The sequence below is a fragment of the Triplophysa dalaica genome, chromosome 3 (genome assembly GCF_015846415.1).
Source record: "Triplophysa dalaica isolate WHDGS20190420 chromosome 3, ASM1584641v1, whole genome shotgun sequence".
Taxonomy (NCBI): domain Eukaryota; kingdom Metazoa; phylum Chordata; class Actinopteri; order Cypriniformes; family Nemacheilidae; genus Triplophysa; species Triplophysa dalaica.
Window position 1 is genome coordinate 25,732,052 of NC_079544.1, and position 19,569 is coordinate 25,751,620.

At 38.2% G+C, this 19,569-nt stretch overlaps 1 protein-coding gene across 1 annotated transcript in view; it reads left to right on the top strand.

The window, feature by feature from the left end:
* The window catches only part of LOC130417356 (microtubule cross-linking factor 1), a 43,287-nt gene that overhangs the window by 17,498 nt on the left and 6,220 nt on the right, over nt 1-19,569 (top strand). The window contains 11 exon segments of the mRNA XM_056742882.1: nt 4,938-4,997; nt 5,983-7,344; nt 11,331-11,477; nt 12,707-12,853; nt 13,081-13,299; nt 13,952-14,110; nt 14,543-14,710; nt 16,381-16,614; nt 16,773-17,093; nt 17,232-17,314; nt 18,857-19,569. Of these exon segments, the coding sequence (XP_056598860.1) occupies nt 4,938-4,997; nt 5,983-7,344; nt 11,331-11,477; nt 12,707-12,853; nt 13,081-13,299; nt 13,952-14,110; nt 14,543-14,710; nt 16,381-16,614; nt 16,773-17,093; nt 17,232-17,314; nt 18,857-19,569 (3,613 nt within the window).

Here is a 19,569-nt window from a genome sequence, read left to right on the forward strand (position 1 = left end):
TTGAACTCAACTCAACTCAACTCAACTTTATTTATATAGTGCTTTTTACAATTTTCATTGTTACAAAGCAGCTGTACATGAGACACATTGAATACAAGTATGAATTCGAAAGCAGCCCCCCCGGCCAGGCAGGCAAACGGTGGTGAGGAACCCAAAACTCCCATCGAGAAAAAAACCCTCAGGGGAACCCGGGCCCAACCAGGGGATTCCAGTTCCCCTCTGGCAAAAGCTGCTGCCTCTGCACAAGCTCAACAGTGCTTGCACAACAAGGCTTAATAAAATATAAAAATTAAGGATTTAAGATTATCATTAACAATCTTTATTATCAATTAACAATCATAAACAATGTTGTAGGAAAAACAAAGTTGTCGCGTCCTTTATCCAGCTCTATCCTCTTAGCTCTTGTCAGGTCACCGCTTCCCATTCTCAGCTCTGCCATCAGGTCTGGGCATGAACTGCATCCTGCGGTAACCTTGGAACAAAGAGACAAGACTGGCTGAGAGTAGAGTACTGTTCTGCACTCTTTGATGCAACAAGTACATCATTTGTTGTTGGATGTGTTCCTGGTGAACACAACTGTATGTTATTAAAGGACATATTTATATTTAAAATGTGTAATATTAAACTGCCTATCAAAATGATTTGCAGCATCTACCATCCGGTTGTCCATGTGTTGTTATTAGTTGTGAGCGATTGTTTTTTGGGGAATATCAAACCTTGGAACGTAGTGATTGTCCAATAAGAATCAAGTATTCCAGAACGCCATTTACTGAACTATTTTACAGTGCGGCACTCATCTGAAGAAATGAAAAGATCAGTAGAAAATCTGTTGTGAGAACTTGTGTTGTGTTTTCTTTCAGTGAGCAGAAAGTTGTCTTTGTTTCCATGTGTATGTGTGACTTTGGGTTTTGACCTCAATGTTATCTTTGCTCAGTCACACTGTCAGACAGCAGACACTCTCCTGAGACATTAGATATCACATCAGTCAGTCATGATTCAGCTTAATTTTGTACCTACTGTATTTCTGTTCACTGTCCTCTCGAATCATATCAGTTTTTTGGTGCTGTCGTTTTGCTATCCAAATCTTTCTAGCTTTGAACTGCTGCAGTTTGAATTATTTTGTAATGTTTGTGAAATGAAAAAATAATTTTATCATATCAATAAAGCTAATAAATTACACAGATTTTTCTACTATGGTCAAATTATTTGCTGCATTAAGAAAAGCAAGAAAATTATTTAATGGTAATTGTTTATTATTTATCCTTGCATTGATGTTGGCTTACGTTACAATGCATCTACAGTCAATGTCTTTAGTCCTGGAGCCTCAAAACTCTCCGTAGATTTCATCCTAAAAGTGTATGTATGCACAAAAGCAAGGCAAATGTTTTGCCTTTCTTTTGTGCATTCATTGTGCACATCGTGGACCTCTGGGCGGGTCCACAACGCGCTTTCACTTTTTACTTATTAGACAGAGGGAAGCGCACCAGCACGCAAACATGCCAAATATAAAAAATAGATGGTTTACAGTGTAAATGCTTATTATTGTGTACATAAAGATACAAATCTTCTCTCGCACTTTAACCTCACGCACGAGTAGATGCATTCCCTCTCTGGAGAAGTCATTGCTGAGGCAAATTCCACAATGAAAGTAGCGAATCCGCCATGATGCGAGCACAACTGGCTCTTAAAGGGAAAAAGCACCATATATGGCGTTTACAACGCATAGTTTTACTATGCATAGCCTCATCAGTATAACATTTCCATGCATATTCCTATCCATTTGATACAACAAAGGGTCAAGACATTTAAAAAATATGAGATAAGGATTGGCCTATAAATGCCATTTGTGCTATGCATATTACATCCCCAAAAATCATCCAATATCATTGTTATGTTTTAGAAATAAATATACCAAACTATCCAAAAATCAGTTTAATTGTTCTCAGATAAAGATTATAGAATAGTGATCTCATTCTTTTCCACTGGCCAAATATGAATTAAAAAATACTTGTCAAATTAAATTGATACAGTTTTACTGATAAGGTGAACATCTTTTGGCTATTTTTAGTGGAAACAGATATATTTACTTCCTTACTTTTTCCACTCCAGGAAAGCGTACATAAGCACAGTCAACAGCATCCGTACGGTGCCCACATATTAACGCAAAGATTTTTGTTATTAATCCCGATATGTGCTTAGAAAACAACATACTCACATTTCAATGTAAGCCTCATTTATACATCACGCCACAGATGAGGTTTCATTCAAATTGAAAGATGTCTGATAGTTTTGGAAGCAAGTGTGAAGTTCTCTGTCTCATATTTTCAGTAACAGATAATATTTTAAAGTCTGATGTCTGAAACAGAATGTTCAGGCTAAATGTGATGTATGAAAACTTGAGTAGGGCATCAGTTTGCTACAGTATTATGTGTGTGAGTGCCCGGTACTGATGCGGGTAACGGTTTAAAGTGTTTAAAGTGGTCTGATATACTGCTCTGTGTATGTGCTACTCTGACCTCCTCACTGATATTCGTTCCGGGGGAAAATAATTTTATTATCATCTGTGAAAGTGCCATAAAATAAGTTAAGATAGCTCAGGTTGTTTTGCTTTGAAAGAACGTGATGAAAAATTATCAAATTCATATTGAGATTATATCACAGATTTTAAATCTGTGTGCAGTATAAAATCATAAGATCTTTCTGTTTTTGAGCCTTTGTCGATATGCCGCAGCTGTTGCTTTACTTATGATAGGGCTGCAAAGAGCTCATGCAATCTAATATCTTAAGTTGTGAACTAAAGAAATACTATCTAATCAAAGTTCTTGTTAATCTTTTCTTTTCAATGGGGTGTATTCAGTGGGGAAGCAAAATGGTACAACATTGCATTGCTTGTTTTATTGTAAAAACTGATACATATGTATTTTGGAAACAGTGTGAGCAGTTTTAACAGTGTATGTGGGATGTTGTAGGCAGCTATTTGGAAGTGTTGCCAGGGTGTTTCTGTGTGGTTGCAATGGTGTTCTGTGATGTTCTGAATCTGATCCTTATGGCTCATATTTTTGCCTTAAAGGTGTGTGGATTTATTTCATAAGTTATATCGTTCGACCCTTCATATAAGAAATAGGAATAGTCATGTCTTCATTAGAAAGGAAGAATATGTCCATTTGTTTCATTGATGTTTCTCTGGTGGTTAATGGCCATGACTTCACTGGAGGACCACTGAAAGTGAATCAGGAAATCATGAATCATAAATTGTAACCACATTACACACTGAACCAAACCCACAAAAATTACATCATTCCAGCATCTCACCCGCCTGTGTTTTTACTGTATCTAGACTACCTCACTCTCTCTCTCTCTCTCTCTGTCCTCAGCACAGGAAATGGTTAAAAGGTTTCAAACTCCTTCCCATCTCGTGTCAAGAGGCCCCTCTCACACTTTCCATCTGTCTGGCCATAAATGATTCAGGCTACGGTTAAATTCTGTTTATGACTCAAAATAGTGCGGCAGTAGGCAGGACACAGTTTACCCTTTTTATCCCAAAGAAAATAAATAAAAGATATTTACATATACCGTATTATAACAGTAATATGAACTCCCTTAAAGGTACCATGTTGATTTCAGGTAATGTGCTTTAAAGGGGTCATTTGACGCTGCTAAACGAATATTATTGTTTTAGATGTAATACAATGTGTTTACATGATTTAAGGTTCAAAAACGCTGTGTTTTCCACATGCCGTAGATGTTTGTAACTCCTCTTTGCTCCGCCTCTCTGAAACTTGCTGATATTTTACAAACCACATCGCTCTGAAAAGCGAGGTGTGCTATGATTGGCCAATTCACTACTGCGTAGTGACTGGTCGAATACTGCACGGAAATGTAACGCTTCTTACTGTAACGCGTCTTACCATATTTGGAACATCAGGTTCCAAACAATTGTACTGACAGGTACACCCACCTTACTTAAGTATACATTTGGGCTGTCTTAGTCAAATCATACCACGGTGTGGTTACACGAGGCGTTTCAGGCAGGCCTGGGTGAGCATTCGCTTTTAAATAGAATGCATCTTTTGTTCCCACACTTAAATTTTTTCAATTTTACATTTGCAATACATGCATGGCCAACTTATAACACACCAAAGATAAACACGTATTCCCGGTGAATCATCCCTCTTATATGTATCTCTCTGCTATGTTCTTTGTATTTCGTAGGCAGGTTTAAGAAATCAAATAAAAAATCCTAATGTCTGATTTGTCAACACAGTCTCAGGGGAATTCCTGACATTGTAAACTGTAATCTATTAATTTGAGTTTACTGACACGGATTTCCCTCTTTTTTCGTGTCACCCACTATGTATTCTAATACGTGATACCTATCATAAATACATAATACATTTAATAATTCATACATTTCATAAATATATAAATGTAACTACACATGCGGTCTGTGTATTAAAAGTCGTGCTGAGAGACATTAAAAAAAGGTTGTGCTCACTGGCAAGAAAAAAAGGGGATATCCTTGTCCATGAACACGAATGAATAGATTTCGAATTTTGTGTCTATGCCACGAACTGCGGTGAGACTGGGTTGGACTTGTGTTGTACAGGGATCTTTGAAATGTAATGTCACATGATCAGTGTGATGAAATATATCTTTTGAGGCATTATTAGCCTTTGGAGAATCAAGGTTCAGGTGCAGCGTGATCTGGTTGTTTGTAATAACAGGTTTAGATTTGATGTGATGTTCACGATTCATGGTTTGATTGAATAAGATGTTTGAATTAATTATGTCTTTTCAAAAGCTTGTGTGTGTTCCACTTTTGGCCTGGTGAAATAAAGATGTTTAGCGTGCTGAATCACACGTTTGTTGCTGTTAGAGTCAGTTTTTCCTCTTGTTTGTTCTCTTACACCTTGAATATTTGATTGTGTGTCTTGCAGACTGCTCTGCGTAGACGGGGGAGCAGAGAAGCATTCAAAGACAAGAAATCTTTATCTCAGGTGAGTACACACACACACACATTGCCGTACTTTATCGCCGTGTTTTCATTTAGAGTTGTTTACCCAATAAAAAATGGAAACGTTTTCCTCTGCGTTTTTTTAAGAGATTCACGTACACACAACAGCTTAATCAAAACAATCTTCATTTACATGGATCCAGGAAATCAAATAAAAACGCTGTATTATGCATGCCAGGCCAATGGATGACGCTGTTGCGCTATAAAGAAAGCCAACCTGCAGGTGCACATCCGCATACACTGTTTTAATCTAAAAGTGCTCTTAATTCACTTTGTCGATGAGTATGTTTATTTGTTTATAGTAGTGTGGATATAAATACTATGTTTTCCTTTGTTGTACTGGTGAAGTAAATCTACTTTTAGCTTGAGAAATGATAATAAGTAGGCTATGCCCTGCGGCACAAACATGCAGCATGGAGGCCGCCATTATTGTTTGGGGAACATTCACGCATGCATACAGGCTCAACGCCTAATATGAATGCATATTCATCGTCATCGTTTCGGAAAATGCCGCCTTCAGAGTTAACACGGTAAAATAATGCCGTGGTTATCAAAAACTTGCACTTTGAGCACCAAAAAGCATTTTTCATGTAAATGAACAGCGAAAATGCATAAAAACATTTCAGTTTTTAATTGAAAATGGTCTCATGTAAATGGCATATTATGGCTGGAAAACACTACAAGACTTTTCAAATCTAAACAGATTTTATTCAAAATAGACATCATTCTCTTTTTGAAAGTTTCAGATAGAAACAAACTAATAAAATATGCAGACTAGCACAGACTTTCTGCAACAAGTCCATACTGGAAATCTGGGCAAAAGTCTTGCAGTTTATTTTAGCCTTTACTCTTCACCATATGAAAAAAATTGAAATAAAGAAATTTCAAGTATCAACACATACTGTAGTTATTTGCTGTAGATATCAGTTATAACTGTATATTCACACATTCTGTGTGTATGTGTGTAGGAGGACAGTGCAGACCTGCGGTGTCAGCTTCAGTTTGCCAAGGAGGAATCAGCCCTCATGCGTAAAAAGATGGCAAAAGTAGGCCGTGAGAAGGATGAACTGGAACAAGAGTTGCAGAAGTATAAATCCATATATGGAGATGTGGACAGTCCTTTACCCCTGACGGAGGTGATGGGCGGAGGCCCCCACACCACCCGGGAGGCCGAGTTACGCTTGCGTCTCAAACTGGTAGAGGAGGAAGCCAACATCCTAGGCAGAAAAATCGTAGAGCTGGAGGTAGAAAACCGCGGCCTCAGGGCGGAAAACGAGGATTTGCGCTGCCAGTACGAGAAGGACTGCTTCGGACGTGAACCCTTCTCGAGTGTTCCCACCTCTCCGTACGGCGGAGACGCTCTGGAATCCGCAAGTGAACTGCGGCGGCACCTGCAGTTTGTGGAAGAGGAGGCAGAGCTTTTGCGTCGATCCATCTCTGAGATCGAAGACCACAACAGGCAACTGACATCTGAACTTAACCGCTTTAAATTTGGTCCCAGTCAGGGTGACAGGGAGTCTGAGGGGGCCGATGGTGGAAGTGATGGAATGCCAAAACCAGCCAACGGTAGTGGAGGTAATGGATTCATGGGTCCGGGGAGCGCTGCCCTACAGGAGGAGCTAAAAGCCTCCAGACTCCAAGTGAATGAACTGAGCGGGAAAGTCATGAAGCTACAGTACGAGAACCGGGTGCTAATCTCAAATATGCAACGGTGCGACCTGGCGGCACACCTGGGCGTGCGTACTGGCAGTCCTCGAGAGAGCGACATGGACGCTGACACAGGACGAAGAGAACCAGACGAAGAGGAGACAGCCAGGCTCTTATTACTGCACCCCAAACGGGAGGGTCCTGTCGGCGGCGAGAGCGACCCCGATGACCTCTTCGAGAAGACCACCACCTCTGGATTCGCAAGCGGAGACAAACCCTCCGAGTTGGCCCAGCGGAGACGAGAAGACCGAGAGATGCTTAACAACGTCAGACGTGAAGCGGAGCGACTCACAAAAACGGTGGAGCGGCTCATTGTGGACACGGAGAGTCTGATCCGCGAGGGACGTCTGGTGATCGTGGGAGCGGAAGGTTCCGATACTGAATCCAACCCCGGCACTCCGGTGCTGGATACCATCAACACCTCTATGAGGACTTTGCGGACGGATCTACAGATGTTCATGGATAAAGTAGACCACCTCGGGGACGGATTACGAGATCGTACAGATGACCTGTCCCCCATGCCCAACCTCACCGAATCAAGCAGCTTCCTTTCCACGGTCACTTCCATGTCAAGAGACTCGCCCATCGGGACGGTGGGAAGAGATCTGATGTCGGACCTTCAGGTACGTTTCATGCAATCTTTCATCTCGGTTTTTAAATATCTCATTAGTGTTTGCCGCCACTTGCAATCACATGACATGGCAACTTCCCTTTCCTTTGCTGCTTTTTTATAGTTTTAAGTTCTCCCTTTGAGAATGCCCACTGTGATTCTGCACATCAACACTTTTGACAGTCCTTGAAATCGCAATGTGCTTCAGAGACAAACTTAAAGGCACGCCGCTTAAATTCTGTGTATGAAGCCTAAATCTCTTGACGGCATTTCGGAAACTTTAGATGGAGGTGGTAAACATTACCCAAGCGAGTCAATTAAATACCTTTGGTCATAGTTATTGTGCAACTTTACGGTTACACACACGTGTACAAGCACATGCCCTGAGTGCCGCCCAGCTCAGCCAACATGCTCTTACCTTTCCTATCCTTGTTATAACCATGTGACCCTCATACCAGCCCTTCCTCATATCCACACCCTCATGTGTAACCCTGGCTGCGTACTGTGTTACTGCTTCTGGGGCGGGGGGGCAGACAGGGGTATTTTCTGCATGGCTTCACAGGGCCTTAAATGCTCTCTTGAGTATAATCCGTCTGTAGGGTCCAAAATTAACATGTGCTGCAGTAGTGTAAATGGCACTGAATTTATCTGCCGTAAATATTTATTTTAGGGCATAAAATATTGATCAAATATACATTAGTATTTACCGCAGTAAAATATAGTACAAATATATTGTAGTATTCTATAGTATCTACTGGTAATTGATGCACTACAAAAACCTGCACTTACACACGCGCACTTGACCCCCAGTTAACTTCCAGTTTGGGTTTGGCTAGTGTCGAATAATATAGCTCTTCAAATTTTATTTATGTTATTATTCATTTATATTATTATTTTGTTGTATTATAATCGTATTAAATAAACGATTTGTTGAATTTTGTTGAAAGTTAATTGTATTAAATAAACAATTTGTTGCATGGGTCGCATTTAAAGAAACTGTATGGTTCATTGTTATCTAGCGGTTGAGCTTGATATTGCAGTCTAAATTCAAAATATTGAAGAATCGAGTTTAGCCAAGTAACGCTTCTTCTCGGTTTCTTAAGCTTGTTATCAGAAATAATCTACAGGCACTCTATTGTTTGTAAATGTGTACCAGAAGTTAACTGGAGTCCACAAACGCACACGTAACGTTTGTTTATGTTGTCACTTTGAAACCGTCTTTACTTAATTTTTTGACTATGATAATGTTAAAAACACAATAGGATGTCCTATAGATTTATTGCAATATACAGTCCTATAGTAAATACCAAAGTATACTGCGGTATGTTTAATGTGGGAGTGGATTTGTTTTGCCTCTAGGGGGCTCTAGGGAATAAACTACCATGGTGACTGTTTTCACATTGTTCCTAAATTTTGATTTAAAACAGAGTAACTCTCATTTTACTCTCTTTTGGCGCTAGTCAGTTTTGGACCCTGTTGATGTGACGTGATTCATGCTCGCATTTGTTAAATAGCCGGTAAAATTGCAATTATTCTGGGGATCAAGTTGAAGCTGTGTAGATATTTATCTATACAGTTAAAGCTAATACCAAATATTGTGAAGCATGTGTGAAATATCACTTACACTGTGTTTATGTTTCAGTTCTATAATGACGTCAACACTAACTCAAAACACTATGACAAAATGTAATGTTTTTACTTGTTTTTGTGTCACTTATTTTGTTGATAATTCTCAAGAATGATACATGTGGATTTCTAGTGTTTTGATAAATGATTTTTGAGTGTTTGAGTTTGATGTTTGCTTAAAACCGCTCTTCATACAGTTGCTTGGAGCTGTAATCCTGCTTTGCGCTTTTGAAACTGCTTTATGATAACATGAGTCAACTTTCAGTCAAATAACCCTTCTGAAAACACAGCATTTGTCTTTTATTTGCATCGAGAATTATTTGATTATTTTATTGAAAACACAAATTTCAAATTGAACTTTAAGGCAAATAACATGGGTTATTCTTAAAAAGATTTTGCATATCTGTAAAGATGTTAGAATTGAAACATCTATTTTGTGGAAGAAGCCATGGGTCAAGCTGACGGTTTCTTTGCTTTTGGTTGCGTCACTTCAGTCCCATCACTATCACAAAAACACTCAAATCAGGCATGAAACTCACAGCCTTCATCTCACATCCTTTAACTTTTGGGTAATGTTAAGAGAGCTGAAACTTTATTGATGACGCTGTTTAATATTTTTCAGTGCATGGCTGAGCCAGAATATTGCTGTCGGGTCAAATCCAAACTTCTGTCAAATCTCACACAGACCACCGCTGTTTGTCGTGCCACCTGTTGTCGCTGATCTTAAAGTTGTAGTTATAGTTAAAATTAATAGACATTTAGGGAACACTTTACAGTAAGGTTGTATTTGATAACTTAATAAGTACTGTAAATGCATTAGCCTTTTTATTTTTTGTTCATGTTAGTTTATTGTCCACCAGTTCCTTTTTGTTTTATTCATATTTTAAATTATTTTTTTAATATATATTTACATGGGTATTCTGGTTTGAATTTTTGTCACGCTTTTATATTATATTTATTTCGTTTTTTGCTATATAATTTTTTTATTTTATATATTTCATAGGTATACTTAATTGTAACTTCAGCCCTAGTTTTAGTATTTTATTTATTTTCATTTAATAATTTTAGTGACCTGAATTGGAACTTATTGTAGCTCATTCCTGAGGCAATATTTCTAATATTCATTTTGTTTAAGTTTGTCCAAATAATATTTAGCCCAGGTTTTTATTTGATTTCAATTAACAGAAATGTTTGGTTACACTTTATTTTAAGGTCTTATTCTTGCTATTAATAAACCATTAACTATGACTTTTGCCTCAGTAAACTACTAATCTTTTGCTTATTAATATTTAATAAGGTAGTTAATAGGTTTAGGTATTAGGTAGGATTAGGTAAGTATAATATGGTCATGTTGAATATGTGCTTTATTAGTACTAATTAACACCCAATATGCTAAATATAGGCATCTAATAAGCAACTAGTTAATAGTGAGAATTTGTCCCTAATCTAAAGTGTTACCAAATGTTTTAATTGTTGACTATAAGAATCAATGTTAGCAGATGCAATTAAATTAAAACTATTAGTATTAGGGATGAATAAATGTAAAAAAAATTATTACCATAATATAGTTAATGTTAACAAAAAGGAACCTTTTTCGAGTAACTGATTTTTATAGTATTTTATGTACATTTACATAGCTGCACAGCTATAACATTGACAATAACTTTGTACGTTTCCATTTCATATGACTAAAATAATAATTTATGTATGCCTTTGAAAAAAAAAAGCAATTACGTTTGTTATAAATTTAAATATACGTATTTCATTAAGCATTTAAAGTTCTAAACTAATGAATCATAGTATGTTAAAAAAAATCTATAATTATTACATGGCAAATCACATTTTATGAAGTTTGGATTGGGCTTGAACTTCAGTGTTTTAATTCCAGCTGTCTCTGTTCATTTTGGGTTATTGGTTGTAAGACTCATGTATCATCGCATGCGCTTCATAACCAGTGTTTTGCGTTCTTTTTTCCCCTTTGGCCCCTCCCCCCTCCCTCTCTCTCTCTCTCTCTCTCCCTCATTGGTTCCATCCAGATGTTTCCACCCATGATTCTGTTTCTCCTCGTGCTCGTGCTCTTCTCCTCTCTCTCCTATGCCACCATCTTTAAGTTGGTCTTTCTTTTTGCGCTTTTCTTCGTCTTGTAGCCGCTGGCTCTCAGTCTTTTTACATCTGATTATTTTCATTAACTCATAACCTTGATTTGTTTTTCTGTTGAAGTGTCAAACAATCCCTTCTGTGCATTTCACATTTTGAGTTCCACTTTGAGTTCTTGTTTTCCACTCTTTCTTGTCTCGTGTGTGTCGAATCTGTTTGTCGTTCACCGGTCCCCACACGCCTCCCCCTCTCTCCTCCACCCTCCCTCACTCACAGTACTGGAGAAAGGATGAGCACGACTGGTGCCTAGAACGGCAGAGTGGCCCGGAGCCCCAGGGGCAGGTCAGCGCTAAGGGCTGTGCCACACCCAGGGCGGTCCCTGGACTCACTAGATACATCAGACCCCACAGTTTCAGACCCGAGGTCAGTTCCTCGTCCATCTCCCTTTAACCTCGCTTTGTTTCGAGTTTGAAAAAACATGAAAATGCCTTTAAAAGGGGTTTCTTTCGCTGTTTCTTTAATTCAGTGCACACATGAACTCAAGTAGTGACATCATGTGAAAAAGGCCATTGAAATAATACGCAGATAAATTATATTTAATTCCTTACTGATGGTTTGTATTTACCTTTTTTCACATTTTCCATTAAATTACATTATCATGGTATAATATCTTTTATGTGGTATAATTTTTTTTTTTTGCCATGTTTGACTAAAAGATTGACAAACTCCAAAAGCCCAAAGATGTATTATTGATTTGACTCAATCAAGGGTTAAAATAACCCAGCATTTTTTCAAGTGTACCATGATAATATAATTTATGAAAAATGTGTTATAAAAAAATTAAAAAGTGAATGCATGGAGATAGAAAATGCCAAAAATAGAATATGACTTTTCCCTTGATCAAGAATAAGCTCAGATCTCTGATTGAATTATTAAAGAATATGGCACCAGATTTAAAAAAGAAAGGTTTTAGCAGATTTAAGACGACCTTGAGTGGTGTTTGAGTGCAAAAGGGTCAGTTTGTGAACACTGTGTCTTTCCTTCACACAAATCTCTCTTTGGATGAGGTGTGATGTCTGTGACTCTGTCCCAAAACCTAGTGAGCTGTCTACATAGGCAGTATTAGATGATAATAAGGAAGCACAGCAGACTTTTGCATCCAATGGTTTTTTATTACACATCACAACAGCTAAATGATGCTAAATAAACATATTTAATTCACACCTTTGCTTCACAACATGTTTGAATTCACATTTCATTGATTTTTCATGAAAAATCTCCATTCCCCATCCACACACACAGGAGCTGTTGAAAATGTGATGTGTCTCTTCACATTATTGTGAATGTAAACTGTGTGTCAGTCATCTACATCATCACTTGATATGTACAGTATATGTATATTATTTCTTGTATGTTTAAGCCTCGGTTACGTGTTGTTGAACATTCTATGTACATGCTAACAAAAAAGTCTTAAAAGGATAGGGGTAGTATCTTGTTCTTTTGCCACAGAGGATTATGGGAAATGTAGTTTGTCCCACAAGTTTATGTTATGAACCCACTCAATGTCATTAGCTCATACAAGTTTTTCTAGCTTTATTTCTATTTACAGTGCAGTAAAATGTGCGTGAGATTGATGGTGTCTCTTTTGAAAGTGCTGGGATTTTGAGACTGCTCTTCTGTGTTCTGGTGGGGTCCAGTTTCGTGACCCGGTCCTGTCTGAGGTGCAACTACGCCTGGACCATGAGAGAAGGCTGAGATGTGGAACGGAAGAGAGAGAGAGCATCACATCCATCACTCAGGTATCTCAGCTTCACATAAAAAAAAAACAATCAAAATACTTACAAAATACACCACTGCGGTGCCATTGTGTTCTGAATGATTCAAAGCCTAAAGTGTAGAGACACCCCACAATATGAAATACATCAAACAAATCAGACTCTAGATCGGTTGTTCTCAGCTGGTTTTCGTTTTTCTTCTTATGCACCTTTATCGAGCTGCCATTATCATGACTCTTATGAATGTTCAGGATGAGGAGAGATGGCGTTCAGAGGCACGTCGTGGTCTCCAGCTGCAGGGGCTTCAGTCTCATGAGCCGGCGGGGCCGCAGGAAAGAGTTCTGCTGCAGCAGGAAGTCTGCAGCTTCCGTCACAACATCGTCATCGTCTACATGAAACTGCGATGGATCCTCATGCACTGGAGACTCGGACGCAGGACAGACGCCACAGAGGAGAGCGCACACGCAGAGGTGATGAAACTAACCGCAGTTGAGACAAAATGGCTGTCCTGATTCAAGAAACCATTAGCCAATCAGATGGCTGCTGTTTTTTTTAAGTATGTACAGTATGTTCATACTGGGGATCAAACACATGATGGTATTGATGTTTGTGTTACTAACACGATGAATTATATTACAAATGTGAATTTGTTTGTTAAACTACAACGGAACTATTAGTAAAGTTTTATTTTTTTATTGTGCCATGGAATTATTTGAGGTTGTTAAAGTTAACTTAAACAGTTAAAACAATTCTATTAGTTTATATATTCAGGCCTATATCATTTAAAAAAAACGTTTCACTAGAATAGAAATTATTCAAATCTTAATTCTTAAAACTATAGATCTTGAACTAAAATGATAATCTTGGATTGAACATTTTCAGCAATAAATAATTAAAAAATCTAAAATTTTAACTTAAATTAACATGAAAATGAATAAAAAATATTATAAGTAGGTCTATTAAGCCAAATAAAAGTTGTCTCAAAATATTCAAGCTTGAAACGGTTGTAACCTGCTGCTCATGCACAATTGTGACATCATCCATTATTGTGCTATAAAATGCTACAATACAAGCATATTAAAGTTGATTCTATCTTAAACTTTTTTGTTTGTGTTTCTTCAGTACGAGAGGTTGGAGAACATTCCAGAACCGAGTGTTGTGATCGAGCAAGCTGACAGTGAGATGGAGGGAGAGGACCGAGTGTATACCCACATCACAGGAAGTGACATTACAGAGCCCGGTCCACACGTTTTTCCTGAGGGAATCCAGTACCAGAAACAGGTGCTGTTTCCACCTCGGCCAAACAAGTATAATAACTTAGATAGATGTAGACATCATCTTATTTTCAACAACAAGAAAGTGTATTTATCATCCTCAGTGTTTAAACAAGCTGATCTAGATGCCAGACTGTTAGTCAGTGTGTAAGATGTTTCTGCTAAATATTCTGGTATATTTTTTTAATTTGTCAGATGGGCAGTGGATGTTTTATGTGAGAACAAGACCCCAAGGATTATAATGCAGAGATGTTACTGTTCTAGTATTTTAGAAGAGATCTCATCTGTATCTCAAACTGTGCTCAGATCTGCAAAAATATATCGAAGTCCAGCTTCAAATATCAGAAATCTAACTATGACCTTCAAGACGAAGTGATGTCTTCAGCTATAGAATATCAACTCTTTGAGCTGTAAAATTCTCATCTGTTTGTGTTTGTAGGCGAGCGACAGTAGGCGGGTGATGCACGCCCTGTGTTCGCTGCTGGAGGAGTTCAGGGCGGAGTTACGTGAGGAGGCGCAGCGGCGCTGGCAGCTGCAGCAGACGTTAGCCAATGAGAGAGCGGCGTGGGAGATACAGAGGTCTGAAATGAGGAGCCGTGTCGCCAAGGTGCAAAATCAGTCACAAAGCAGAAACACCTGACAAACACGTTACAGTTTAGCTCAGCTCATGACTTTGTTGGCACAATGCACTCTGGGATTGCCTTAATATGACACTGCCTTAAATGTTTGCCTTAAACAATCTGAGAAAATATATATTCCTCATATTAACTGTCAATATATTGAATAGTTTACAAATATGATGAAAATATAGAATAACACAGTATTTTTTTATTTTACAATATAAACAGTAATCCATTAGGAATAGCAACTTTTCATATATATGACCCTGGATCACAAAACCAGTCTTAAGTAGCACAGGAACATTTTTAGTAAAAGACAAGAATACATTGTATGGGTCAAAATTATTGATTTTTCTTTTATGCCAAAAATCATTAGGATATTAAGTAAAGATCATGTTCCATGAAGATATTTTGTAAATTTCCTACCTTAAATATATAAAAATGTTATTTTTGTGAGTGGATGGCCTGCCACAGTGCCCCTGATTAACAACTTCAAAAGCAATTTTCTCAATATTTAGATCTTTTTGCACTCTCAGATTCCTGAGTTTTAAACGGTTGTATCACAGCCAGATATTGTCATATTCTAACAACTCATATATTAATAGAATCCTTAAAGTGACCCATAAGACTTGTTTTGTCCAGAGTCACATAATGACAAATAAAAGCACTTGGAAATGTATTATTTAATGTATCACATTATATTTTCCAGAATATTCTCATATATTTTACCCTTAAGAATTTGCATCTGCAACACTGGTTATTATATCTACGAATGTTGTCTAGGTACATGAAGGGCTGTTTTTTATTTAAGTCCTTCGTAGACCTCATGGTTTTTAATCATTTTAATAAGCTTTATTTTAATGTTTGCTGTCTTTTTTTTCTTCAAAATACTCTGACAAATATTAAGTGTACATCTGCAGAGTCACGTGTCGTCTCGTCTCGTCTTAAGGTTTCTTGTGTACTGTTTTTGGTGTTTGAGAGTTAGGGAACGTCTTTAAATAGTCGGCTATATTTATGAAGTGGAGCAGTTTGGCCATCAAACACAGTCATGATCTATTTATGTCACAGAAGCCCTGCTTAAAACAGCTTATAAATCACACAAGTCTAAATGTTTTTTATGGGGTTTTTTTTTTAAATGTGAAAAGTTTTCTATGCTTTGGTGTAGGGTAAAGGCGTAGTATATGCAATTTCCAAATTTATTATGAAGTCATTATGTCTATGGAAAGTCCCCAAAAACATGTTTAGAATACAATATCAGCATGCTGAAGTGAAAAACATGTAGTGTGTAGTGCACAGTATATACTGTTTTTTTTTATTTGATATAATTATAGTATGTGAAAGTATTCAGCATTCAACTCTAAATATTAGGTTGCATTTGTGTCACATGACCTGACTGTTACATCTGTAATGTAGTTTAGTCCCGTCCATTTTTAAAAAATATTTTATTGTTATATATTATATTATATTTTTTACTTTGTTTAATTTTTTCGTCATAAAAATGAATATAGGCAATTAGTAGGTCAGTACAATTAGAAAATTTTTTTTTTTTTATATATTATTATAATATTATTAGAATATTAGAATATTATACAACTATATAAATTGATTAATTCCATTCAGTATATCAGATATGCTTCTATATCTCTTCTGTCTGCAGGAGGTGAGCGGTGAGTCTGCAGGTGCAGGCGCAGCAGATGCGCTGGAGCAGGAACGTGAGGAACAGTGCCGGCTGTTGGCAGACAGTCATAGTCTTGCAATGGAGCTGTGCTGGAAACTGCAGCACGGGGAGAAGCGCTGGACCCGTGAGCGCAACGACCTGTTGGAGCGGTTCGAGAAAGAGAGGCAGGAATGGGACCACAGTTTACGGGAGATGCACGGCAAGATGGAGAAGGTCAGGGGTCAAATTGCCTGTTATGAACCAAGATATCTATTTATTCAGTCTATCACTGGATAAGCTCTTATTAGGCAGCTGCGAGGCACCTCCTTTATATTGAAGGAGGTACTGGTTTATTCAATTTAATGAGCAGATGTTTTCTCTCCTCATTCCAGATGCAGAAAGATCTGTGTCGTTCTGAAGGAGCTCAGCCGTCAGAAGGAGGCCCATCGCATGTTTTTTCTCCTCAGGAGAGCCCCTCTAAGCCTCACAGATCTCCGCGTTCATCCTCCACGGCCGTGCACAAGCGTTCACACTCCGACTCCGAAGCCACACTTGAAGAGAAGGGAGCGGTAAGCAGACTCAGACCCTGTGAGGGATCTCGGCCTCCGGAGAGTCTGTTCCTGGACGCGCTCTCTCTGGACCCACTGAATGAGAAGGAGGTTCCTCCTCCGTCACGTCTGGAGATGGAGAAACGCTTTCCCTGCATGAAAGAAGTACGAGACATCAGAGGAATAATCTATGAATGCCAAGCGTCATTATTGTGATGGACTATGTCGAAATGATTTAATTAGTCATGAAAAGCATCAATGGGCAATAATATGGTGATGTAAATGTTGTGTTTTTTGTTTCAGGCGCTCAATGAGATTTGTGAGACTGTAGAATCTGAGGTTTATCCAGAAGAGGAGGAGGAGACGGGAGGTGGCAGTCTGCTCAGGTATCATATGTTTGTCGGTGTGTTCAGATGTGCTCAAGACAAGCGAAATCTTTTTTGAAGACCTTGTGAAATGCTTTTACAAACACATTTTACAAATATCATTCAATAACAAATATTCATAATAATAGTTAAGAAGTGCTGTTGTGGCTAAAATTGCACTTTTTTCCAATTGTGTTTGAAATGTAAACTGAAGCACAACTTTAAGAAGAAGGTGAGACTTTGCAGTAAAAATGACACAACACATGGCCTAAATGTGTTCGGTCGATAGACAGGAGAAAGACAATAAAGAATCAACAAAATATTAATATTAACTGATAAAACTCTACTCAGTGTTTGCTTTATTTCCTATGACATTTTGTTTATTGTATTTTTCATATATTAGAATCAACTCCATATTCCCCGATACAGTGTTTTTTGTTTCATTTTGTCAAATAAATACTTTTATCAATTAAAACTAAACACATCATATTTTAGAGTTTAATTGGGACATTAAGGGCAAATAATGTGTAAATATTCTCTCCAGACAGATCAGTTCCCCCTTATATTTGTATTTGTGTATACATGAGTCTGTCAGAAGAAGGTCATCTCCTGTGAGGTCAGATTATTGATTCACTCTCATTTATTTCTCATCCTGTTTCACCTCGGCACAGTTTCAGATAAAATAACCTGGCGTGTCTGTAGTGATGAATTGATCTTTCTTCGCTCTCGTTTGAGTGAAGGTCAGCGGTTATGTTTAGACCGGCCTTTTCAGCAGCCTCTGAGAATTACAAACCATTCGGCTTGTGTTTTGGGATAAAAACAAAAATATAAGGTGTGAGAGGAAACAAACCCCCTTAAATTCTTCTCATAGTTGAGCTTCAGTTTATGCTCCAAGAGCACAACTACACAATACACATACAAAATCTTTAATACGTCTCAAAAAATATTTTTGAATAAAAGGTAAAGATGTACATTTTCCAAGGTTGGCCACTACTGCACTTTTATTCAATTCCTGAAAATAAGATTTTTTGTTATTTATTAGTTGAAAATGACTAAGAATGCTTCTAATTAAAACTGTCTTGCTTATAAAAACAAGGAAAGGGTGACCAGTTTTCTCGTAGTTTTATTTATATTTTTAATATTATTTTTACTTTTCATGTTAATTTTAATTTAATTTTAAGCCATTTTGCTATGTGTTTGTGTCATTTTATTATTTAATTATCAATTTTCGATATTACCATGTAAGTTACATTTGTTTTTATTTCAGTTTTAGTTTAGTTTTTAAACATGTCCAATTAATAATTTCAGAGCCACAATTTGAATTTATTTTACTTTATTATTTAGGTAACAGTTCTAATTTTAGTTTAGTTACATTTTTTCCATATAACATATAACATTTGATTTCATTTTAGTTAGCATCATTTTTTTATAGGTTTAGTAAACTACAGAAACTTTGACTTGCATATCCAAATCAGTAAAGTCTTTCAGTTTAAACATGTTTTAAAATCATTGCACTTGTAATGAAAAGTTAAGTTACTTTTACTTATTTTTTTGTCTCTGTAGGGCAAAGTCAGTTTGCTCCATGAGCGACTTCCAGCGATTGATGGACAGCTCCCCCTTCCTCCCAGACAAGAGCAAGTCCGGCGATCACGAACGTGACGACGTGACTCCTCCCCTTTCACCAGATGACCTCAAGTACATCGAAGAGTTCAACAGCAAGGGCTGGGATCTGCCCCCGGGCTCCCTGACCACCTGCCCCATTCCCGGTCCGGTAATCCCCCCTCAGGTGATGGAGGCCTGGACGGAAAGAGCAGAATCCCGAAGGGCTGAAGGGTCCACTTCCGAAGCATTCCAGCCAGCCTCCTGGTACCTGACCACGAGCGCTACCTTGACCACCAACACCACAAGTAGTCCCGAGTACTGCCAAAGGCTCTCCCTCAGGGCGGCCCAGGAGGCTGAGCAGTTTGGCGTTCACGTCCTCCACCGAGGGGAGCGCCCCACTATGGTTCCCCCTGAGCAAGACTACGTGTTCTCCAAAGACATGCCGGGGGAGGTCATAGGTGCGGAGGAGCCGTTTGGAGGCAGGTGGCCGTGTGAGTTGAGGGGTCATTTGGAGACGGGACTCAGGTCGGGAGAACGTCCGCCGCTTTGCAGCGCTGTAGGGTACACCTCATCTCTAGAGCTGGAGATGTTACGCAACCTGAGCGATGACATGAAAGAAAAAGCTTTTTCCGCCCGCAACGGCATCCGATCCTCCGGATCCAGCCCTCCGAACG